We start from the raw sequence: 26,361 nt of genomic DNA, 5'->3' as shown, positions 1-26,361 counted from the left end.
CCCCAGACAACGAGCATTTCCCCCCCCCTAGACAACGAGCATGTCTCCCCCCGACCCTAGACAACGAGCACGTCTCCCCCCGACCCCTAGACAACGAGCATGTCCCCCCCCCCCCTAGACAACGAGCATGTCTACCCCCGACCCCTAGACAACGAGCATGTCTACCCCCGACCCCTAGACAACGAGCATGTCCTCCCCTGTGGCTGCGTGCCCTTTTTTTGTGTAGGTTTTTTTTATTTTTGTCTTCCAGGACCGTGCCTGCTGTGGACTGCTTCGGATTAGAAGGATTACGTCGATGACCGACATTTCTAACAAATAAAATGGTCAACGAGGGTGTGTCTGCGTTTTTTTGTCCACTAAATTTTCTGAAAACGGTGTGATTATTTATTTTTTTGTGATACTCTTCATAGTTTGCCATAGTAGTGGTGCTGTCTAGATGACGGTGCTCATTACTAAGGGCTGGCCTTAGTGTTTGCCATCTATCCGTCTATAGATGGTCAGGTAGTGGGGCGGCTGCAGGCTGTTATTGTTGCGCTGGAATAGCCCCCTAACAGTGGCCTATCCCAGTTCAGCAATGGCAGGCTGCTGCTGCTTTTTTGTAGCTGGCTGATTTGAACAATAGGGGGCACCCCACGTCGTTTTTCCCCCCATTTTTTTGTAAAAATGGGGGAAACAGCCTGGGAGCCCCCTTTAAAGGGGGAACCCCATGCATATTTTTGTAAAAAATTTGAAGAAAAAACGGCATGGGGTGCATGGGTAAAAATATGCACACCTACCTCTTTCATTCTTTGGTTTAAGGAACAGGGAAGGTGTATTTTTTGTGTGTGGGATCAGCTAACATTTTCATTGATATTATTTTGACAAGTGTGTGACCTTTTAATCGCTTTTTATTAAAATTTTTATGGGAATAAAAAAGGCATTTACCACTTTACAGCATTTGCCATGTGGAATAATCATTTTTATATTTTAATAGATTGGATATTTTGAGATACCTAACATGTTTATGATTTTATTTGTATATTTACGGTATATACAGTTTATGCATTAATTTTATCACATTTTATTGAACATAATTTTTAACATTTATTCAGGTCCCTAACAGTCATACAACTGTATGGCAACCAATTGGCTCCCTCTAATGATCTCACAGAAAGCACCCATTGGCACCCATAAAGTGGGTCCCTCATAGGGAGGGGGCTATGTCTATATATTTAAAAACTAAAAACTGGTGGGGAGCCACAACCTTCATAGAGCCTGTGACCCATGTCACGACTAAGCCCACTGGCCTGTACAGAGAGCTTTCAGATAATCAGTCAACTGCCCTAGCCCTCCTTCAGCACCTGAGGTGCTTGTTTTAGCACCCAAAGTGTCAGACTGAAAACCCACCCTTCATATTCAGTTAGAAATAGCCCCTACTAGCCTCCAAAATTCCGTTGTCTTCTGTATGTAGCACCCTCCACTTTGTGTAAAATGTCTGGTCCTACAGCTATGGCAATGTACTGTGTATATACCTTTAATTGTTTTATGTATAATAAAGAAGGGGCTGGCCTACCAAGGTGAGAGAGTAGCGAAGAATTGTGGGAAGAAGAAGGGAGGAGTTAATAGTCAGTAGTCGTCAGTAGTCAGAGTCAGTCTGCAGTGGCGGCCAAAGCGTGTAGACTGAAAGAGTCAGTCAGAAGTCTACAGTCAGAGTCAGTGTGAGTGAGGAAGGAGTGAAGTCAGTCTGCGGGAGCAGTCAGAGGGAAGCATGTCCTAGAGAAGACAAGCAGGAGGCCTGGGTCTCAGAAGGAGCTTAGAGGAGCTAAGCAGCACAGCAAGCAGGGGTTGTACCTGTAAGAAGAGGAGTTCAATGCAGCTGAGGAAAAAGCAAGAATCATATTGAGGAGGCCGGCTTCCCTACAGTTCAAGTTCAAATGCCAGAGTATTAGTTGCAAGGCAAGTGACTTACACCTCCTCCTCCATCCATTCCCCTGGGAGCCAGCCCTAGTCCGGAACGGTTCATAACATCACGCTGATCCGCAACACCTATCTCCCAGGACTCAGCAACCATTATCCTGAGCATTTCCCTACAAGTCCTTTCCTTTCCCCTTTTTCAGAGAAGCATAGTGGCGGCCCCTGCTCCCCCGTCAGTACCCGCGGCCTAAGGGGACGGGGTACGACATGTACCTTTACAATCCTGTATACGGTTAGAGCCTGGGCACACCGCAGGATGGACCAGCCTAACCACTGGTTGGATGAGCCTATGAGATAAGGGGTAACAATGAAAAAAATCAAAGTGTCACCCCTGCCCAATGTGAGTAAATGGACACACATTACAATACTGAGGATGATGTGACTGCGACAAAGATAAATTGCGCACGGCTAGATTTATTTGCAATTCGAAGTTGAAGTTAGAACATTCCCAGGGTTATAATTCTACTCTACTTACATCAGTGAAGGAGGTGCTGAGCGATAAGTCAATCTTTGGTTGCACAGTAGAAGTCACGGCCATAGTTGCTGTGTAACCACTGCCCAAATCAAGGAGTAGAAATTTAAGTGAAATACAAATGTATGTATCTAACATTCAAGTCTAAGCTTCTATAGTGATATGATTGTAATCTGTGACCAAAGTTCCATCAGGATGGAACGCTTTGCAGGTCACATAATGAGACCATATGTGACACACAAGATGATTGGATGACTGGATGGAGACATCTTTATAACAATGCGGGCCAGGCAAACAGGGGCGTAACTCGGAGAGGCAGGGCCCCATAGCAGGCATGAGAATTCCCACTTAAGAAATATATATATTTGTATATTCACACATGCAAGTTACAATCACACATTAGCCACTCATGCGCATACATATTTAGAGCATATACACACATACATACATTGCCATATACTGTACAAAATACAGTATATGTTCACACATATAATGTGTTAGGTCAGATGATGGGGCCCCCTAACACTATGGGCCCCATAGCAGCTGCTATGGCTGCTACTACTGTAGTTACGCACCTGCAGACAATGCTGTTTCCTAGAGTGAGTGATAATATTACCAAAATGGTAGAATAGAAAGTAAAAGAACACAGAAAACACATACATGTAAATAAATTTTATTACGTATATGAGACAATGTCAATAAAAAAGTGCAAATATCTGATATCCTTGCAATTTAAAGGAAATATACCAATGGGAATCTACTTCCTGATGTAGATTCTACCTCTTTGCAGCACCTGCATACCAATTTTTTGCTAATTCTGGGATGCAGCTTTTGCAGAAATAAATTTTATTCCCTCCTTATGCAAATTCATTTCCGAGAGCTCTGGGGGTGAAGGCTACTCCACGCCCCCAGTAGCCACTTGCCTACCTGCTCTGCTTATCGTGCTTCCGGTGCACCTCCGGCAGCAGACGAGCTCTGCGCAAGCACAGTAGCTCCTATTCATCTGTCGGTGATGCACCGGCAGCGGGGAAGCTCTGCGATGCGCAGTAGGTCATATTCATCTGCCGGCGATGCAGCGTTGTGTAGTAGCTCCTATTCGCTTGTCGGTGATGTGGCGGGTAAGCAGGTAAGCGCATCTACAGGTAAGCGCATCTGCAGGGCCTTCACCCTTGGAGCTCTCTGAGGCTAATGCACGCCCCCAGTAGCCCTTGCAATTAATTTGCATAAAAAAGAAATAAAGTTTATTTCTGCAAATGCTGCATACCAGAATTGGGCAAAAATGCTATGCAGGTCCTGCAGGGAGGGGGAATCTACATTGGGAACTACTACAGAAAGTAGATTTCTGATGGTATATTTCCTTTAAGAACTTAGCTAAAGAGTTTTCAGCAACATTGGGGCACATTGCCACTGACTTGGCTCTGAAAAGAACGTGCAAACTGCTCACACATGTCGGGGATGCTGTGTGTCTGACAAGACAGAAAAATGTGCACCTAAAGGGAAGTGTTACTGCTTAGTCAGAGTTGGAGCCACATTTATTACTGACGTGCACCTAAATTCTGTCTGCGCCACAATTCAGTAGCGTGAACAAAGTGCTTCCAAAAGAGCAGCGCAGGGGGTGCCAGATTAATGAAGACCGTGCGCCAGTTTTGATGAATCCGGCACACTCTACACACTACAGTAGGGGATTATAATACATGCAGTTTAGGTGGTGGCCTGGGGCCCAAGCCTTCTAGGGGGCCATAGTCACCCAAACCACCCACCAAATTATATACTGAGAAGGACCTGCACCCATGAAATCCTAGTAAATCTGTTCCTGCTCTCAATACACATGTACACAAGAGCCATTTCAGGATCTTTGAAGGTCCAACGATGCTGAAGTTGTGGATTGAAAGCAGACAGAAGGGGCACATCCTCCATTCCCCCAAAAACTTGATTCTAGTACCATATGTACGAAGTGATTCCAGACTTCTAGGGGCCCATATACAGGGCCCATGGTATTCTCAATTCGCTGCACGTAGTTCAGTTTGTACTAAATAAATGAGGGCAATTAAGTGTTTGCATTAACTTGACATGTCTTTGGACAGTGATAACCCCAACCACATACTGTGCACGGTTGCAGATTTGCCATTTTTGGGTTTCCAAGAAAAGTTATGTCTTGGTGACCCACTTACTTGTAGCAGGTTACCACACAGTGAGTAACCAGAATTGGCACCACAAATAATATAGACTGACAAGTCCATGTTCACATACTGAATTCTCAGAATTCGCTGGGGGTCAACCCCCACAATCACAATATCGTGCTTCACAATTATGAGATATTTTAGTATAAGATATACCATTACTTCTTACTTACTGAGGTTTATTAGTTTCTTGAAAAAGCAGTACCTAAAATATACTGCACTTTTTTTAAACGAACATAGAAACCACCTAAAATGCACAAAAAGTGGGTGCAAAAACGAATATGTCTCTTCTCTACAAGTACTGTGGAGAAGCCACTATCATTGCAACTATGACACTTTAATTTGTGGTATTTACCATTTCATTTATATTTTTGGCAATGTGTTTATTCTGCGATACAAAGTCAAGAATACTGGAAGTTTTTGTTTGCTCCTTGCAGATCTCTATTCTCTAGCATTAATGTGAGATCATTTTACCATTGTGACTGGTGAAGCCCCATAGCACCAGCCAGTATCAGGGTGCCTTCTGGTGAAAATATACAGACATGCGGCATCTCCAGCATGCCCTGTAATACAGAAAGGGGAGTTATTCCTAATATTGCATTGTACACATTAGAATTAACACACACATAATAATAACATAATAAACCGGTATATCTACTGGGCCCAATATCTGTACACGGCACCCCAAGTATAGTGTATTTATAATACTAGTCTATAGTGGCCATATATTTATGTGATGTCAATTATTGCTTGATAAATCCCTATACCTTACCTTGACAACCTTTATACATTTTCCATTTTCACAGTCCCAGAGTCTGACCTGGAAAATGTAAAAGTTTTACTTAAATAATGAAAAGGCCTATTCTGCTTGTTCATCTCTTAAAGGGATTTTTCTAAGACAATACCAACAGGATGAAAATTCTGCTTCAGGCGGCGGATGCGGAGCCCTAAAAAGAGGAACTGGATGCCCGAATCATCCACTGGCAGCGCAAACTTCCCTGCTGACAGTCCGTGCTGCACGTTTGCCATCCGTTTTGGTAAGCTGCACAGTAGCACACTAGTAGTGCAGCATCACATGGTGTCCACCTTCCTTGCAACGTAGCATCAGCAGGGACCAAGACCCGACAACCCTCCATTACCCATACTGGGTAGCTAAGCCCCCAGGGCTCAGGGCCCAAGGTCCCCACCAGAACAGCACCACAGAAACAGCAGACGCCATGCAATACTGTGAACAGGACTTGAATGCTCACCATTCCTGAAACTGATTGAAACCAAGTAGATCATTTATAAAAACATTTGAGCCAAATGGGGCAGAGTGCTGGTACCAGGAAAAAACTAAATAAATGAAGGGACAGAATTCAAACTATACCAACATTTGTAGATATAAAGATCTGGACCGAACATTGATCTATTGCCGCAAGGCTACGTTAACAAATCCAACGTAGTTGGTTCTTAGTTACGTTTTCCAAGTCTATTTAATATCCCCATTGAGAGATTTGGTGCTTTTGTTTAGTTTAATCCATGCACATCATCCATATATGACAGATCTTACCAGCTTGTCATGTCCCGTAGAAACCAGAAGGATACCGTCACGGGAGAACGTCAAGGTTCTTAGCCAATCCATGTGTCCTTTCAGGAGGAAGATCAAGGCTCCAGTGCGTGGGTTCCACACTCTTATTGTTTTGTCCCATGATCCAGATGCCTAATCAAATAATTAACATATCCTAAATAAAGGGCATTTTGATATTGAATACTGATCAACAACCAGGGCCATAACTAGGAGAGGCTGGACCCCCTAGCAGACTTCTGAATGGGGCCCCCCTTCGCCAGGCTGTCTTCTTATCCCAAGGAAGTTGAGGGCATATCTCTGTCCCGGTAACTGCAAACAGGGTTGCCTTCAGGTTTAGAAGGCCCCTGGGCAACAGAGCCTCAGTGGGCCCCTTTGCAGTGAACTCACGAGGCAGCATTAAAGATTTGGAAAGTGAAACAGTCTCCTATTTTCCTAAAATATTCCCTAGTTTATCATACCAAACAGGTTATTTTATGTAAGTCCCCCTAACACCTTATGGATTCCTGAGATATAGCTCCCCTCACGCCAATGGATTCATTATGTACAGCCTTATGTGTACCCCCCCAGCAGCTCTTGCCCAGGTATGCCCAGTGCTGGTGCTGGCCCTGACTCTGCCGGACCTCTGTAATCTAGAAGATTTCACTGTTATTTACATTTTATGCTGTACAATATGCACCATTATATGTTTTCAATGGTTCACATTCGCTATTCTTTGGTGTGTCAGGTTGGATGCCAGGGTCCCCATAGCAGGCGCAATGGCTGCTACCGTTGTAGTTATGCCCCTGTCCTCAACATTTCACACAACAGATTGTGGGGGTTCGATACTACAGTAAACTGTCTTGAGAAAACAGAAGTACAACTCTGTTCTCTGAATAAGGGCTTGTCCAGGGGCGTAACTTGATGGGGTGCAGAGGTTGCGCTCGCACACGGGCCCAAGAGGTTTAGGGAGCCCTTATGGTGTCACTTTCCCATATGAGAAGACTATTACTATAAACCATACATTATATTCGGGGCCTGGCACAGTCTTTGCTCTAGGGCCAATTAGCTTCTAGTTACGCCACTTACAATTACAATTCAGAACCTGAGTGAAGTTGGCCCCCCCACCTTGTTCAAATCAAACAAGTGTCAAACTTTTGTGCTGGTTTGTGCAGCAGAAATTTTCGTTTGTGCCGCTATCGTTTTTAAGATTTTAATGAAAGTTTCCAGAGGTCATCAGAGGTCAACCAGCCCCCCCACGTTGCCCAAATCAAACAAAACTGGGACCGAACAATTCTGCTACGTTTGTGCTGGTTTGTGCTGCTCAAATTTTTGTTTGTGCTGCTTTTGTTTTGAATATATGAACAAAAAATGAAAGTTCAAAAGTTCAGCCAGCCCCCCCACATTAACCGAATCAAACAAAACTGGTGTCAAACGTTAGTGCTACGTTTGTGCTGGTTTGTGCAGCAAAAATTTTCGTTTGTGCCGCTATCATTTTTAATATATTCATACTTTTTTACAGAGGTCATCAGAGTTCATTTCTTCCAAAGTACAATGTGTTTGCTAGCTCCCCCTGGTGATCAAACCAGGGAAGTGTCACCAAGTTTGTTTTTTACCAGTTCATCCTAAACACCTCAAACACCTGAACATACCTTAAAAATTATAGCAGCACAAACCAGCACAAATGTAGCACTAACTTTTGACACCAGTTTTGTTTGATTCCGTTAATGTGGGGGGGCTGCTTGAACTTTTGAACTTTCATTTTTTGTTCATATATTCAAAACAAGAGCAGCACAAACAAAAATTTACGCAGCACAAACCAGCACAAACGTAGCAGAATTGTTCGGCACCAGTTTTGTTTGATTTGGGCAATGTGGGGGGGCTGGTTGACCTCTGATGACCTCTGGAAACTTTCATTAAAATCTCAAAAACGATAGCGGCACAAACAAAAATTTCTGCTGCACAAACCAGCACAAACGTAGCACAAACGTTTGACACCAATTTTGTTTGATTTGAACAAGGTGGGGGGGCCAACTTCACTCAGGTCAATTCAGACCCTATTTATATATAAATTCATATGAATGGGAGATGAGAGATTGTAGTAACACAACCTGACCACTAAAAAGATTTGAGTTTTGCTCAGGTCAGTAATATAAATGACCCTTAGCAGTCAAAGTGCATGGGATATTACAACTAGGGATTCCTACATAGTAACTCCAAGACTGAGTTGGTTGATGGTTAATACATAACCCACTGACTTTGCTTCCAGGACTTGCCTATCACAAACCTGTTATTACCAAATATAATAAGGATAAATAAATAATAAGGATAAATAAGGCTCAGATTTTAGAAACAATCAGCATGCAGAAAGCCATATTCTCTTACCAGCATCCCAGAAACTGAAAAGCTCACACAGCTGACATTTCCCTGGTGTCCATTCAGAACTTTCTCTGGGGCATCATTACCCGGCCTCCACACTGTGACAGAGTAATCCCAGGACCCTGTCGCCTGCAATTAACATGAAATGAGTAGTAGTAGTACACTAAATGGCAGAATATTAGAGACATAGGGGGATATGTAAAATGTATCACTTTCGCAGCGCGATACATCAGCCTGGGACTACAGTAAAGCATCCAGAGAGCTTCACCAGAGGTCACAGGGGGCAGAGAGGTCTGTCTGTAAGTAAGGGTCATCTGTAAGTCAGGTACGGCTTGTATAGTACTTTTTCTTATACCTTACTTACAAAATAAGAACCATCCGTGGAGAAAGCACTGCATTGGATAGCATCTTGGTGTCCCATAAACGTCTTCAATCTCTGACCAGTCTGTTGATTAAATGATATATTAAATGATATACAGTAAATATAGAGAGCCCCCTGTATAGCCCCTATAATAGATCAGACACATGGTGATATATGTTTATTTTGTTGTTGGGACTGTGTCAATGTCAGAATGCTATAATAAATATCTTCCCGGTACTATGGTGGATGAGTTACATCCTGTATGTCATACAATTTGATATGGCTGTTCTTAATAATAATAATAATAATAATAATAATATATATATCTGTAAATATATATATAGAGCCCCATCAGATTCTGTAGCACTTTACAGATTCTGTGGAACATATACAAATAAAATAAGACAATACAGAGTAATAACAGTCATATGAAACAATAGGAAACATAAATGTATGTATATATAAGTCTACACAACTGTGCGCTTGTAAAAATGTGTGTGCACAAATACATACGGTAAATAGGTTTTTGAGGGACAGAACAGACAATGCAGAAATCTGCTATAGGCCCAGCCTCTTTGTAGTTACGTCCATGGTACCAGAGGATCCCAATACTGTATCCTAGAGGTACAGCAGAAGGCAACCCAATTTAGAGACTAGTAGGGTCTATTCTCACAAGGGATGACAGAGGAATCCTTTTACAATGCTCATTTCATTCCTGTTCTAAGTCAATAAGGATGGAAGACCGCCATTAGTATCATCATATAATGGTTCCAGCACTATATTATCACTTGTGTTACAGATGACACAATGCAGATGTATTATATAGAAATCATACCTGCACTTCCCACAAGATGATAAGACGATCCCAACCTCCTGACAGTACAGATGTGTTGTCTGGGCTGAAACTCACAGTTTCAACACTTTTTGAATGACCTGAAAAATAAAAATTGTAGGAATTATAAGTAATTGATAAACATAGCATCTGATATACGGCATTGGTGGTACACCGACCATGTAAAACTGTGGACCTTCATCTTAGGGACGCACTTTTATTGTCATGTGTCCCACTCAATAGAGAAGTGACCCAATACAGGCATATAGGTTCTTGAGGTTTGTTCTTAAGTTGAATTTGTATGCAAGTTGGAAACTGTATATTTTACAATTGTAACTACAAACAAAAAATGTTTTTGTCCCAGTGACAAATCGATTTTCTAAATATTTAGCTGTAATGGGAACATGTATTATCAATAAAGCTTCATTACAGACACCTTACAGCTGATCATTGCAGTCTGGGACTATAGTAACATCCACAGAGCTTCACCAGAGGTCACAGGGGGCAGAGGGGTCTGTCTGTAACTAGGGGTCATCTGTAAGTGGGGTGTCCTGTATAGGCTATGGGACATTGGGGATACAGCAGCGGAATCATGCTTTTTATTTCTTTGAGTCCCTATAATGTTAAATAGTGTCAATAAAACATAACTATTACTAAATTAAAAAAATACAAAACATAACGGGCACATTTACTTAGAAAGACGGAAACTTCACTAAAATTGCTCTTTCCGTGTATAATGCTGGGTGCGACACATTCATGAATCTGGCGCTCCCTGCACTGGCCCGACAGAGTTCACCAACTTTTTTGTGGTGCACCTTTAACACCTGATTTGTGTGGCATGGAGGCTAGCGCAGCTGTGCCACAAAAGGGTCGCGTGCGACACAATAGCGGCGTGGATACTTAATACCTGTGCAGGCCGTTTTAGCCTAGAAGAACATACATAGACAGAAGTGTGGTGCAAGGCCCTTAATAATGTGCTCCATAGGGGCAGATTTACTTACCCGGCCCATTCGCGATCCAGCGGCGCGTTCTCTGCGGTGGATGTGGGTCTTCCGGCGATTCACTAAGTTAGTTCCTCCGACGTCCACCAGGTGGCGCTGCTGCGCTGAAGTCCCCCGAGGCCAGCCGGAATGCCGTGAAATTCACCGGCCTATTCCTGGTGAAGGTAAGCGCGAGTCCCGCGACCCTTTTTTTTTTTTAAATGTGGCGGTTTTTCCAAATCCCTCGGGTTTTCGCTCGGCCACACCCCTGATTTCCATCGCGTGCATGCCGGCGCTTGCGCCAAAATCCTGGGGCAATACAGGGAAATTCGGCGCAAATCGGAAATATTCGGGTAACACGCCGGGAAAACGTGATTCGGGCCCTTAGTAAATGACCCATTGGGGCTCATTTACTAAGGGTCCGCAGAGCATTTTTGTCGGGTTTCCCGATGATTTCCATTTTGTGCCGAATTGCCCCAGGATTTTGGCACACGCGAACGGATTTTGGCGCATCAGCGCCGGCTTGCATGCAACAGAAATCGTGGGGCGTGGCCGTCGGACAACCCGACGGATTCGGACAGCACGCAAGATTTAACATTTAGAATTTTGTCGCAAGACCCGCACTTACAAGCACCTGGAAGAAGAAGGTGAACTCCGGCGGACCTTGACGGGGAAGCGACGGATGCAGGAACTCAGGCACACGATCTTCATGAATCGCGCCGGACTTCATCCTTGTCGGACCGTCCGAATCAGGGATCGTGACAGGGCCAGGTAAGTAAATTTGCCCCATTGTAATGTCAATTTCAGATATTCTGAAAACATCTTTTTCTTGTTGCTTGACAAAAATATCAGTTTGACAATTTGAGGGGATATAGGAATAGTTAGGAGTTTGGAAATAAGACTTCCCTTGCACTTGAGATTCTTATCACATACCAGTTAGCACATGGAGACAATCGGCAGTGTCCACCCTCCATATCCGTACTGTGCAGTCATGTGATGAACTGGCAAATAGGGAGCCATCCGGAGAAAAGCAGCATGACTTTACTGGTCCTACAGAGAATCACAGGAGGAAGGGGACATTAGCCTCTGCACATAAGTAAAAGGTAACCCTAAAAGAATGACTCCTCCAGTTTCTATACCACTATGCTACCAGCTTCCAAGGTAGAGATTGAAATATCTGTTTTAGCATTCTCTCTAAATGTTGTCTGCTGTCTATAAAAAATGACCTCCAAAGTCATGTAGAAATGAGATGAGAAGAGTCACCTTTTGCCTGAAATGAGTCACTTTTAGAGGCTGTGTTCAGATTCTTATATCTTGGTATCTATAATACCTAGGATTATGCTTTTTATGTCAAATTAAAGATATAAATCTCTTTATTCTAAATATTTTGTTTAAGTTGAACATTTTTCATTTTAGAAATGCATATGTTGTGGATTTTAACATTTTTGGTATATACTTAGCCACTCAGGTTTACAGTGTGTAGCTGGTTTCTGTATAATTTGGTAGTACCAAGATACCATCACTTTCTCTAGCCAGAAACCCTCTCTCATAGTATACTTACCTGTGTGGCCCGTCACTTTATGCCTCAATGCCCCACTTTTTGCTTCCCACACGTGAATCCGACTGTCATCAGAACATGTAAGGACAAGCTGGAAGTCTGGAGAAATAGCGCAGCAATTCACCTGCAAAGAGTAGATGGAATGAAGATATTCTGTCCATCACTGTTGTAAAACAGTCAGCACCTCCTGTATAAAGATGAAATTACTACCATTTATCATTTTCATCCCGTAGTAAATGGAAAGAGCTGTGTAAGTGCAACCACCTCTCTGACCACAACGTGTCAATGGGAGTCATGCAAGATATGGGTCCCATCTGTTTGCCAGGTATATTTATGTCTGGGAATAAACTTTAAATTTCAATGAGAGGTGTGCATTGCATTATTTATGATACCTCCCAACACTCTTAGGCTGCATTCACATTAACGTGTGGCCGGCGTACCGCAGCACACACGTCGGCGCCAGGGATAGACGCTCACCCCCACACCTCTCAATATGGGGCGCGGCGCCGTATTCCGGGAAAAGACAACATGTCCTATCTTTTCACGGCGTACAGAACGGTACAGTGCCGTACGCCCATTGCTGTCTATGGAGACAGCTGTCTATCGGGGACGTATATAAGGCTGGAAAAAGAAGCAAGTCCATCAAGTCCAAGCTTTAAGAATTAAACAAATGTTTTATCCCCATAACCTATGATATTTTTGCTTTCCAGTCATCTAGGCCTCTCCTGAACATGTACATAGAGTCCGCCATAACAAACTCCTGCAGCAGAGAGTTCCATAATCTTACTGCTCTTACAGTAAAGAACCTTTGTCTATGGTGATGATAGAACCGCCTCTCCTCTAGGTGTAGAGGATGCCCCCTATCTATGGTGATGGTAGAACCTCCTCTCCTCTAGGTGTAGAGGATGCCCCTGTCTATGGTGATGGTATAACCACCTCTCCTCTAGGTGTAGAGGATGCCCCCTGTCTATGGTGATGGTAGACCATCCGCTCCTCTGGGTGTAGAGGATGCCCCCTGTCTATGGTGATGGTAGAACCTCCTCTCCTCTAGGTGTAGAGGATGCCGCCTGTCTATGGTGATGGTAGAACCACCTCTCCTCTAGGTGTAGAGGATGCCCCATGTCTATGGTGATGGTAGAACCTCCTCTCCTCTAGGTGTAGAGGATGTCCCCTGTCTATGGTGATGGTAGAACCTCCTTTCCTCTAGGTGTAGCAGATGTCCCCTGTCTATGGTGATGGTAGAACCACCTCTCCTCTAGGTGTAGAGGATGCCCCCTGTCTATGGTGATAGTAGAACCTCCTCTCCTCTAGGTGTAGAGGATGCCCCCTGTCTATGGTGATGGTAGAACCTCCTCTCCTCTAGGTGTAGAGGATGTCCCCTGTCTATGGTGATGGTAGAACCACCTCTCCTCTAGGTATAGAGGATGCCCCTGTCTATGGTGATGGTAGAACCACCTCTCCTCTAGGTGTAGAGGATGCCCCCTGTCTATGGTGATGGTAGAACCACCTCTCCTCCAGGTGTAGAGGATGTCCCCTGTCTATGGTGATGGTAGAACCTCCTCTCCTCTAGGTGTAGAGGATGCCCCCTGTCTATGGTGGATGGTAGAACCTCCTCTCTTCTAGGTGTAGAGAATGCCCCCTGTCTATTGCGATGGTAGAACCCCCTCTCCTCTAGGTGTAGAGGATTCCCCGTCTATGGTGATGGTGGAAGCACCTCTCCTCTAGGTGTAGAGGATGCCCCTGTCTATGGTGATGCTAGAACCACCTCTAGGCGTAGAGGATACCCCCTGTCTATGGTGATGGTGGAAGCACCTCTCCTCTAGGTGTAGAGGATGCCCCCTGTCTATGGTGATGGTAAGACCCCCTCTCCTCTAGGTGTAGAGGATGTCCCCTGTCTATGGTAATGGTAGAACCGCCTCTCCTCTAGGTGTAGAAGATGCCCCCTGTCTATGGTGATGGTGGAAGCGCCTCTCCTCTAGGTGTAGAGGATGCCCCCTGTCTATGGTGGATGGTAGAACTGCCACTCCTCTAGGTGTAGGGGATGCCCCCTGTCTATGGTGATGGTAGAACCTCCTCTCCTCTAGGTGTAGAGGATGCCCCCTGTCTGTGGTGATGGTAGATCCTCCTCTCCTCTAGGTGTAGAGGATGTTCCATGTCTATGGTGATGGTAGAACTTCCTCTCCTCTAGGTGTAGAGGATTCCCCCTGTCTATGGTTATGGTAGAACCGCCTCTCTTCTAGGTGTAGAGGATGTCCCCTGTCTATGGTAATGGTAGAACCTCCTCTCCTCTAGGTGTAGAGGATTGTCCCCTGTCTATGGTGATGGTAGAACCTCCTCTCCTCTAGGTGTAGAGCAGTGATGGCTAACCTATGGCACTGGTGCCAGAGGTGGCACTCAGAGCCCTTTCTGTGGGCACTCAGGCCATCACCAGAGATGACTCCAGGTATCTTCCTGCAGTCCCAGACAGCCCAGGACTTGCTGTGCAAAGAGCTATTTTAAAGTGACAGGACTACCTGGGACTATTTTCTGCTTTATTGGTGTCCTCAGGGTGCTGGTATCAATGAAAACTGTGACAGAGAAGAGTATAAATCACAAATTAAATTTCTGTGTTGGCACTTTGCGATAAATAAGTGGGTCTTTGTTGTAGTTTGGGCACTCAGTCTCTAAAAGGTTCGCCATCACTGGTGTAGAGGATGTCCCCTGCCTATGGTGATGGTAGAACCACCTCTCCTCTAGGTGTAGAGGATGCCCCCTGTCTATGGTGATGGTAGACCCCCCTCTCCTCTAGGTGTAGAGGATACCCACTGTCTGTGGTGATGGTAGAACCTCCTCTCCTCTAGGTGTAGAGGATGCCCCCTGTCTGTGGTGATGGTAGAACCTCCTCTCCTCTAGGTGTAGAGGATGCCCCCTGTCTATGGTGATGGTAGAACCACCTCTCCTCTAGGTGTAGAGGATGTCCCCTGTCTATGGTGATGGTAGAACCTCCTCTCCTCTAGGTGTAGAGGATGTCTCCTGTCTATGGTGATGGTAGAACCTCCTCTCCTCTAGGTGTAGAGGATGCCCCCTGTCTATGGTGATGGTAGAACCTCCTCTCCTCTAGGTGTAGAGGATGCCCTCTGTCTGTGGTGATGGTAGAACCTCCTCTCCTCTAGGTGTAGAGGATGCTTCCTGTCTATGGTGATGGTAGAACTGCCTCTCCTCTAGGTGTAGAGGATGCCCCTTGTCTATGGTGATGGTAGAAGCGCAGCTTCTCTAGGTGTAGAGACTGTCCCTTTGTCCTGGTCACAGGCCTAGGTATAATAAGATCTTTGGAGAAATCCGGTATTTCTGGCACCCCTGTAGTGTTGAATGGAGCGTTAGGCGCACATGCTCCACCTCCCGCTTCATTATATTACTGAGAACGGAACCCCCATTTTCGTGAACTGCTGGGGTCTGTTCTTGTGATCGGCGGGAACTGATTCTTATAAAAGATCAAAGTTGAGACAAATAAAATTTAAAAAATGACAGCTGGGACTACTCATTGTGTCAGTGTATTGAGGGTTAATTCAGAAACTGCCATCTGCAGGGGCGAACTACAGTAGTAACAGTCATAGCAGATGCTATGGGTCCCGCAGTGTCAGGGGGGCCCCATCATTTGACCTGACACTAGAGAATGGAGGATGTGTAACATCATATACATATTATGCTTCACAATAAACAGCATAATATGTATAACAGATATCTGATGTATATATGCTGGGTATGTGTGTGTATCTGTCATGTGTATATGTTGTATGTGGTGTATGCTGTGTATAGACTGTATGTGTGTGTATATATGATCTACATCCGTGCCTAAACTTCGCACTACTCGCAGTTTGCGGAATAGATGGCGTTTATTTGTGTGTGAACTGTGGCTTAGTGTTTGGATTATCTGAGCCACACCCTGCTCCTTGCATTTTAGTCCTGCCCAGCAAGGGTTACTAGCCTGATGGACAGTTCCCCCAGTGTGCTGCTGGCGCGCTGTCTGGGAACTGCCTTATATACCTGCCCATTCCCATTATATCTTGCTGGTTATTTTTCAAGTGCTACCTGTGTATCTAGTGCTCTGGCTATCTTGTTTGGTGTTCTGTGTTTTGTACCCGATTCTGTACCTTTGCAGCCATCTTGATCTTGACCTGTCTACACTTGTCTGTCTGTACCTGACCTGTATATAACCCGTTTGATCTTACATGTGTACATCCCGCCTGACCTGTATATAACCCGTTTGATCTTGACCTGACCTGTGTATATCCCACCTGTCTTCCTGTATCTGTTGTTTGTCTCTCAGTATCGTTTATCTCCTAGTGCAGTGATGGCTAACCTATGACACGCGTGTCAGTGCTGACACGCGTAGCCATTTTCACTGACACGCGGCTGCCTGAGAGTTAAGTTTCATCCTATATGACCAGGTGCAGTAGCCGGGAGGCTGAGAGATTGCACTGAGCTTCCAGCACTCCCCCCACCCCCCCTCCTCCTCCCCCGGGCCGGCCCCTCCCTATGTGTGAGCTGTGCCTAGTGTCTCCAGTCAGCACAGGTATCAGCACGGGGCACAGCAGGAGAGGTGACCCGGCCATACACCCAGGAGGCTCCTCTGCAGCTCCTGATAGTTGTGGTGGGGGAGGATGGCAGCACAGTCAGAGGCCACATCGCTGCTGCCTTGTGTGATGTCCCAGCAGCTGCCACCTCTACACTGACCATCTCCACAGCAGGGCCAAGGGAGGACAACCACTCTCATCATACAGTAAGTAAGGTCAGTGCACTGTATGATAGAAGACAGTCATCAGGTCTTGTGTGTCAGTTTTGTGATGCACAAGCCCTGAAATAATCGCAACGCCTTGCAAATAGCCAGACATTGCGATTATTTTGCTCCTCATGAGGGAGATGCAGACAGCGGCCCCTGCGCCCTCACTATAACCTGTGAACTTTCATGACAGAAAGTTCACAGGTTACTAAGCATTTCCACACCTGTCTGATTGTAACCGATCTATTACAATGTGCGATTTGCACATAGTAATAGATGATTGGGAAAATCCCCATATACTGCCATAATGTAGTATGGCAGTACATGATAGGATCAATCAGACAACCTACGGTTAAAGTACCCTACAAGTTAAATAGTGTACATATTTGTTATTTAAACTATAAATATCACAAAATTATGTTTTTTTTGTCAAGGTGACACACCACCCGAGTTATGCTCGGTTTTTTGGCGAATTTTGACACACCAAGCTCAAAAGGTTGCCCATCACTGTCCTAGTGTAACCCCTGTATTCCTCTTACCTGTCCGCTCCACCATCCAGCGGCTGCCAGGCGAAGTAAGTTTTCCCTGTCATCTTGTAGGGGTGCTAGGGACCATCAGTTAGGTTCCTGATAGTGAGTTCGCCCTTATCAGGGCTGTTTATCTGCTTTAGGCAGGGCCTTAGCCCAGAGGGATGTCGCAGGTTGAGTTCGCCACCACTTACCTAGTCTGACAGCTATCGCCAAGCCTGGTTGTGGTTGCGCGGTTGCTGGACATGTACTGACAATATGGCACTCTATATGTGTGTATATGTGATGTGTATGTGTGTGTATAAATGTGTGAGTGAAGAACTCTTATGTTTATGTATATAGGTATATACATGTGTGTGTGTTTATATATGAATATATTTGTGTGTGTGGAATATGTATATTTGTTTAAGGGTGAAGAGGAGCCCCAATCAGACGTCTTCTATGGGGCCCTGTCTATGGTGATGGTAGACCCCCCTCTCCTCTAGGTGTAGAGGATACCCACTGTCTGTGGTGATGGTAGAACCTCCTCTCCTCTAGGTGTAGAGGATGCCCCCTGTCTGTGGTGATGGTAGAACCTCCTCTCCTCTAGGTGTAGAGGATGCCCCCTGTCTATGGTGATGGTAGAACCACCTCTCCTCTAGGTGTAGAGGATGTCCCCTGTCTATGGTGATGGTAGAACCTCCTCTCCTCTAGGTGTAGAGGATGCCTCCTGTCTATGGTGATGGTAGAACCTCCTCTCCTCTAGGTGTAGAGGATGCCCCCTGTCTATGGTGATGGTAGAACCTCCTCTCCTCTAGGTGTAGAGGATGCCCTCTGTCTGTGGTGATGGTAGAACCTCCTCTCCTCTAGGTGTAGAGGATGCTTCCTGTCTATGGTGATGGTAGAACTGCCTCTCCTCTAGGTGTAGAGGATGCCCCTTGTCTATGGTGATGGTAGAAGCGCAGCTTCTCTAGGTGTAGAGACTGTCCCTTTGTCCTGGTCACAGGCCTAGGTATAATAAGATCTTTGGAGAAATCCGGTATTTCTGGCACCCCTGTAGTGTTGAATGGAGCGTTAGGCGCACATGCTCCACCTCCCGCTTCATTATATTACTGAGAACGGAACCCCCATTTTCGTGAACTGCTGGGGTCTGTTCTTGTGATCGGCGGGAACTGATTCTTATAAAAGATCAAAGTTGAGACAAATAAAATTTAAAAAATGACAGCTGGGACTACTCATTGTGTCAGTGTATTGAGGGTTAATTCAGAAACTGCCATCTGCAGGGGCGAACTACAGTAGTAACAGTCATAGCAGATGCTATGGGTCCCGCAGTGTCAGGGGGGCCCCATCATTTGACCTGACACTAGAGAATGGAGGATGTGTAACATCATATACATATTATGCTTCACAATAAACAGCATAATATGTATAACAGATATCTGATGTATATATGCTGGGTATGTGTGTGTATCTGTCATGTGTATATGTTGTATGTGGTGTATGCTGTGTATAGACTGTATGTGTGTGTATATATGATCTACATCCGTGCCTAAACTTCGCACTACTCGCAGTTTGCGGAATAGATGGCGTTTATTTGTGTGTGAACTGTGGCTTAGTGTTTGGATTATCTGAGCCACACCCTGCTCCTTGCATTTTAGTCCTGCCCAGCAAGGGTTACTAGCCTGATGGACAGTTCCCCCAGTGTGCTGCTGGCGCGCTGTCTGGGAACTGCCTTATATACCTGCCCATTCCCATTATATCTTGCTGGTTATTTTTCAAGTGCTACCTGTGTATCTAGTGCTCTGGCTATCTTGTTTGGTGTTCTGTGTTTTGTACCCGATTCTGTACCTTTGCAGCCATCTTGATCTTGACCTGTCTACACTTGTCTGTCTGTACCTGACCTGTATATAACCCGTTTGATCTTACATGTGTACATCCCGCCTGACCTGTATATAACCCGTTTGATCTTGACCTGACCTGTGTATATCCCACCTGTCTTCCTGTATCTGTTGTTTGTCTCTCAGTATCGTTTATCTCCTAGTGCAGTGATGGCTAACCTATGACACGCGTGTCAGTGCTGACACGCGTAGCCATTTTCACTGACACGCGGCTGCCTGAGAGTTAAGTTTCATCCTATATGACCAGGTGCAGTAGCCGGGAGGCTGAGAGATTGCACTGAGCTTCCAGCACTCCCCCCACCCCCCCTCCTCCTCCCCCGGGCCGGCCCCTCCCCATGTGTGAGCTGTGCCTAGTGTCTCCAGTCAGCACAGGTATCAGCACGGGGCACAGCAGGAGAGGTGACCCGGCCATACACCCAGGAGGCTCCTCTGCAGCTCCTGATAGTTGTGGTGGGGGAGGATGGCAGCACAGTCAGAGGCCACATCGCTGCTGCCTTGTGTGATGTCCCAGCAGCTGCCACCTCTACACTGACCATCTCCACAGCAGGGCCAAGGGAGGACAACCACTCTCATCATACAGTAAGTAAGGTCAGTGCACTGTATGATAGAAGACAGTCATCAGGTCTTGTGTGTCAGTTTTGTGATGCACAAGCCCTGAAATAATCGCAACGCCTTGCAAATAGCCAGACATTGCGATTATTTTGCTCCTCATGAGGGAGATGCAGACAGCGGCCCCTGCGCCCTCACTATAACCTGTGAACTTTCATGACAGAAAGTTCACAGGTTACTAAGCATTTCCACACCTGTCTGATTGTAACCGATCTATTACAATGTGCGATTTGCACATAGTAATAGATGATTGGGAAAATCCCCATATACTGCCATAATGTAGTATGGCAGTACATGATAGGATCAATCAGACAACCTACGGTTAAAGTACCCTACAAGTTAAATAGTGTACATATTTGTTATTTAAACTATAAATATCACAAAATTATGTTTTTTTTGTCAAGGTGACACACCACCCGAGTTATGCTCGGTTTTTTGGCGAATTTTGACACACCAAGCTCAAAAGGTTGCCCATCACTGTCCTAGTGTAACCCCTGTATTCCTCTTACCTGTCCGCTCCACCATCCAGCGGCTGCCAGGCGAAGTAAGTTTTCCCTGTCATCTTGTAGGGGTGCTAGGGACCATCAGTTAGGTTCCTGATAGTGAGTTCGCCCTTATCAGGGCTGTTTATCTGCTTTAGGCAGGGCCTTAGCCCAGAGGGATGTCGCAGGTTGAGTTCGCCACCACTTACCTAGTCAGACAGCTATCGCCAAGCCTGGTTGTGGTTGCGCGGTTGCTGGACATGTACTGACAATATGGCACTCTATATGTGTGTATATGTGATGTGTATGTGTGTGTATAAATGTGTGAGTGAAGAACTCTTATGTTTATGTATATAGGTATATACATGTGTGTGTGTTTATATATGAATATATTTGTGTGTGTGGAATATGTATATTTGTTTAAGGGTGAAGAGGAGCCCCAATCAGACGTCTTCTATGGGGCCCTGCCTTTCCTAGCGCCCCCTGCAGTTGGAATTAGCTTTTTCACTAAATAAAGTTGTTTTAAGCCCTAACTACTGAATATTTTGTAATTTTTTAGTCATAAAAAGGACTTTGTCTGCTGGTTTACATTTTTTAGAGTATGCGGTAGCCTCCTGATCGGTGACAGGCCTGCCATGGGATTGCTGTATGATTGTCTTTTGGCAACTGCCTGGTAACTATACATATATATGAGTTATTCTTTACAGGACAGCATTGCCTGTTGTACTCACAAGAAGTTATTACTGAACCATTCCTATTCCATCATGACAGCTCTGGCAATTGCAAGGTAGTCTCTAGACTAATATTTTCAGAAGTAAATTAGAAAATAATTCCATATGCACAAACTTTGTTACAATTTTGAAAAATGAGATTATGCCCCATAGGAACCATCTGTTCCCCCACACAGCGACGAATGGGAACGTCAATGCCTTATCCTCACTGCTCCCAAGTCAAAACCTTTAAATTTCACTGAAGGTTTTTCCTTATTTTCTTAGTGCGTGGGATGCTGATTGCAAATAACGTTTAGTTGGAAATAGTTTTTTTAGTTAATTTGCTCTGATATTTGCTGACGTCTGCACCAATGAGGATAATTCACACCATAATAATCAAGTCACTGCAATTTGTAGAATGGCTGATGACTTCAGGAGCTTCATTATGTCTAATGATGACAAAAAGACTCCAAGGGTGAACTTGCCATGAATCCAGTCAGAGCGGGGTATACGCGCTTTAGAGATTATGTCACGGCCTGGCTGTACTCCAAGGAAACTCAGGGTATAATCAGTTTATAGCAAGCATCAAGCGCAGCCTAATGAGCAGGTGAATATACTTCCAGTTATGACACAGATACAGCTGCGCCGATGTTCAGTGCCAAAAATGAGCAGATTCTAAATGGCCTTGAGTGGTTGACCCCATGCTGGGGTGTAACTACAGTGGTAGCAGCCATAGCAGCTGCTATGGGGCCCACAGTGTCAGTGTTGGAGGATGTGCACCATTATATACATATTATACATTGTATATTGTATATATATGTGATGTATATATGCTGTATGTGTATGTATACGATGTATAGAAATAAGTATATTTTTGAAGTGGGAAGGGGGGCCCCATTCAGAAGCATGCTATGGGGCCCTGCCTCTCCTAGTTAAGCCACTGACCCCATGTGAATGATAAATTCCACATTTTATGCCATTTTAAATAAAGGTTGTTTTGAGAATATTCGTCAAAGTGATGAACATGGCTGGATTAAAGTTAGTCGAGAACTTTGGGTATAACTTTTGTGGGATACCCTGGGGAACAAGTTACATGCTTTTATGGAATAACGGACGCCCCTTCCTTTTTATTTTGGTCAGGTAGGATTGCCGAGAATAGTCGAGCACTGCACTCATAATATTGACTGGAGCAGCAGGACTTTCCACTCCACCCATTAGTTAGAATGAGAACCCCTCTCTCCAGATTGCTGAGTGTTCGTTCCAATAATCGGTGGTGGTCTTAGCAGTCTGACCCTCACCAATCAGATTGTCCTCTCCCGTCCTGTGGATATGGGATGACAATCAAAGTTGGTATAACCACAGGGCTGGGTGGATCATGTAAAAGTGTAGCTTAACATCCCGAAGTTACTTTCCTCTACCCTCATAACTCCTCATAGGTCATTTAACCCCTTCCCGCCAATACCTTTTTTCGATTTTGCATTTCCGTTATTTGCTCCCATTCTTTAAAAAGCCATAACTTTTTTTACCTTTTAATATATGGAGCTTTATAAAGGCTTGGCATAACCAATTGTACTTCTTGTGGCAATATTTCATTTTCCATTCCATGTATTCTGAAAAAATTCCCAATGCAGCGAACTTGACGAAAAAAAAAAATTGCTTTTGCTCCATATTCTTGTTGTATTATGCCTTTCACTGTGCGCTTCCAATGACACCTCCCCTTTATTCCTTGGGTCAGTGGCATTATGGAGAATACCAAATATGTATAGGTTTTATTTGGTTTCTATAGGTTTTAAAAAAGTAAAAACTTTTGTGCTAAAAAATCTTCATTGTGCCATATTCTGATGATAATAACTTTTTATATTGCAGTATATTGTAAATTCGCCGGATCCTTTACAGATTGTGCTTTGACAGCCACAGAACCCTGCATTAGGGTCCTGGCTATCATAGCAACCGGACGACGCCAACTGATGACGTCCCTGGGGGTACTCAATGGGTCTAAGATGACAGCACCCAGCGGCGTCGGCACTTCAGTGGCACATTTGTCGAAAGCAGTTAAGGGGTTAAACACCTGTGATTGGTGCCAGCATTGATTGCGGGTGTAAGCCATGGGTGTTAGCTGCATAATGAAGCTAACACCTGCTGTGTATGAAGCGGGGTCAGCATGTGTGCCTGCTCCATACATCCCTAACAGACATATAACATACAGTTATGTCAGATTTCATGAAGTTGTTAAATCAACATGGGGATTTTAACACTAAGTTATGCTCCATAACAGACATGACAGACAAACTAATTTCCAGGGGCTCTGTAAGTGTATTTAAACAACTGGCCAATCAAGATTGTCCATCTGACTTTGTGACCGTAAAATCCACAACTCACTTTACAGATCTTGACAGTGACAGTACAGTGTCAAACCTATATTCATACATTTTTAGGAGGAATAACAGAGGGACAGCACCACACCAATTCCTTCTTTTACGATCTGGGTTTCAAAATTCTGCATTCAAAAAGCTGCCAAATTTGTGATTTGGTTTGACTTATTTTTCTTTACTTATTTTACTAAAAATATTAAGGTTTTTACTACCTTCATCTGTACATAAAATACAACATTTAAAAAAAACCTCACAAATATGATTGCAATTTCACAACAAATGGTTAGAAACAACAGAAGGGTCAGATTGTGAATGTTATTATTGTGCGACATTTGAGTAATTTGGACCCTGTGTTTTATCCAAAATAAGTTTCTATGTGCAAAATTAATAATTGTAAACGACACATTGTTGTACGGCTATATTCTCCTTGTACAGATTGGCCACATGGCTGCTACTAACCTCGCCTTTATGCCTCTCAAAGTATTTCACTGTAGTTGTAGTAAAGTATTCGGAGGGATTCTTCCACATCTTCGCGGCATGTTCTTACGTTGCCAGATTGTGTGGGGTTATGGTATTTAGCTAGGCCTTGTTGTATGAAGAAAGCTTTCCTGTCTCTATAGTAACAAGTAGATGAATGGGAGGCCGGGCCTATTTACATTCCACTACGGCCGCTGAGATTTGTGGCCCGCGAGTTCATTACTGTATGTACACTCCTCACCTTCTAAGGTGCAGTGTGTGAGATCCTAATCTACCCCCCCCCCCCGCAGCAATGAAATTATTTAAACATTTTACAAAGCTGTTCTGTAGAAAAAAACTATTGTACAAAACTTTTCAGAAGTGTTTGTCAAGCTTTGTGCAGCGCTGCGTAATCTGTGTGCGCTATATAAATAAAGAATTGTTATTATTATTAATAGCCCTAGATGGAGCAACACATGCGCCCCCCTATCACTGTCGCATTCACTTAATAAGATAAACTCCTGACCCCTCATTTAACATGAATGCTTGGCTTAGCACAGTGGGCATATGTTTTCATTTAAGAAAGTGCTGCCACCTATGTTTGTGGTTAGAGATGAGCGGGATTACTTCTTAAAGAGGACCTGTCACCCAAATTTTTGGCACTAGGAGCTGCTTACTAAAGTAAGCAGCTCCTGGTGCTTGAACAAACGCTGCAGTGTTAGAGTGATAGCGTTACCGGGAACCTCCTGTAACGCTATCTAACACTGTGGCGGAGTACAATGTAATCATCGGATCGCTCGCAAAGCGATCCGATGTATTCATGAGGGGGCAGTCCGATGCGCTGCCTCTTCCCATGCGCTCCATAGGCGCTCCATAGGCCGTCAGTGACTGCCGCGCGCCAGGCCGCAGTCACCGCCCCTAGCCACGCCCCAACCCCGCCCCCTCATGTATACGTCAGACAGCTTTGTGATTACACTGTACTCCGCCGCAGTGTTAGATAGCGTTACAGGAGGTTTCCGGTAACGCGGTGTTTGTTCAAGCACTAGGAGCTGCTTACTTTAGTTAGCAGCTCCTAGTGCTGAAAATTTGGGTGACAGGTCCTCTTTAACTCCAGGTTCGGGGTTCAGATGCGTCATAACTATATACATAGAAACAATGACTGCCCTTATATTCCCTAACACATCACATTCAGTATAAAGAGCTAGTGGAACGCTAAATAAAAAATTAAAAAAATAAATAAATACACACACAAATGATAAGGTTTTATATGCATTGTTAATAATAAAAATAATAATAATTCCTTTATTTATTCAGCGCACACAGATTACACAGCGCTGCACAGAACTTGAAAATTCGGTCCCTGTCCCCAATGGGGATCACAATCTAATCAACCTACCAGTATGTTTGGAGTGTGGGAGGAAATCGGAGGACCCGGAGGAAACCCACGCATTGTTGTAAAAGAACTTGTAAAGAAAGCTATACACATAATATATAATCATCAGAAGTGTCTGAGAACAGAACTATTTAATTTTCCAATGGAAACCAATCAGAGCTTAGCTTTTGTTTTATAAACAACTGGGGGGAAATTAACCCCTTATCACCGACACTAGTTTTCAGCTCAATGACTAGACTCGATTTTTCAAATCTGACATGTCTCACGATAATTGGTTATAACTTCGGAACGCTTTAACATATCCGGGTGATTTCGAGACTGTTTTCTCGTGACACATTGTACTTCATGTTAGTTATAAAATTTAAGTGATAAGTTTTGCGTTTCGTTCTGAAAAAAAGTGAACTACCCAAAGTGAACTACCCAAAAAGTTTGATAATTAACATTTACAGAATGTCTGCTTCATGTTGGGATGATATTTTATGCTTCCGGTCATTTTTCTAGGATTTTATGAGGCGCAGAACTTTAGGTGCGATTTTTCTTATTTTCATGAAAATTGCCAAAACTCACATTTTGAGGGACAACTCAGCTTTCAGGTGACTTTGAGAGGCCTAAATAATAGTAACACCCCATAAATTACCCCACTATAGAAAGTTCACCCCTCAACATATGTAAAACAACTTCTATTAAGTCTATTAACCCTTTAAGTGTTTCACATGGGTTAAAAAATATGGACCTGCGATTTAGAAACTATATAATTTTTTTGGAAAATAAATTCATTTAGGCCCAAACTGACAGTTTCAGAATAAATTAAATGATGAAACGCACTGCAACGCTTGATGCCCAATTCCTCCCGAGTGTACTGATACCCCATATGTGGTGGTAAACTGCTGTACGGGCGCACGGCCGGGTATAGAA

General features: G+C 44.3%; 1 protein-coding gene across 1 annotated transcript; it reads right to left on the bottom strand.

Moving 5' to 3' along the window:
- Positions 1-3,281: 3,281 nt before the first annotated feature.
- WDR38 (WD repeat domain 38) lies at positions 3,282-24,324 on the bottom strand. Its single transcript, XM_072123822.1, has 9 exons — positions 24,057-24,324; positions 12,265-12,385; positions 11,637-11,753; positions 9,727-9,824; positions 8,895-8,975; positions 8,537-8,659; positions 6,158-6,307; positions 5,378-5,425; positions 3,282-5,168 (listed from the first exon to the last, which is right to left on the bottom strand). Exons 1-9 carry the CDS (start codon positions 24,123-24,125, stop codon positions 5,076-5,078), a joined length of 900 nt encoding a protein of 299 aa, XP_071979923.1. The 5' UTR covers positions 24,126-24,324; the 3' UTR covers positions 3,282-5,075.
- Between the last annotated feature and the right edge of the window lie 2,037 nt (positions 24,325-26,361).

This window comes from Engystomops pustulosus, chromosome 9, assembly GCF_040894005.1.
Source record: "Engystomops pustulosus chromosome 9, aEngPut4.maternal, whole genome shotgun sequence".
Classification (NCBI taxonomy): Eukaryota; Metazoa; Chordata; class Amphibia; order Anura; family Leptodactylidae; genus Engystomops; species Engystomops pustulosus.
This window is presented reverse-complemented; position numbering and strand designations above follow the sequence as displayed.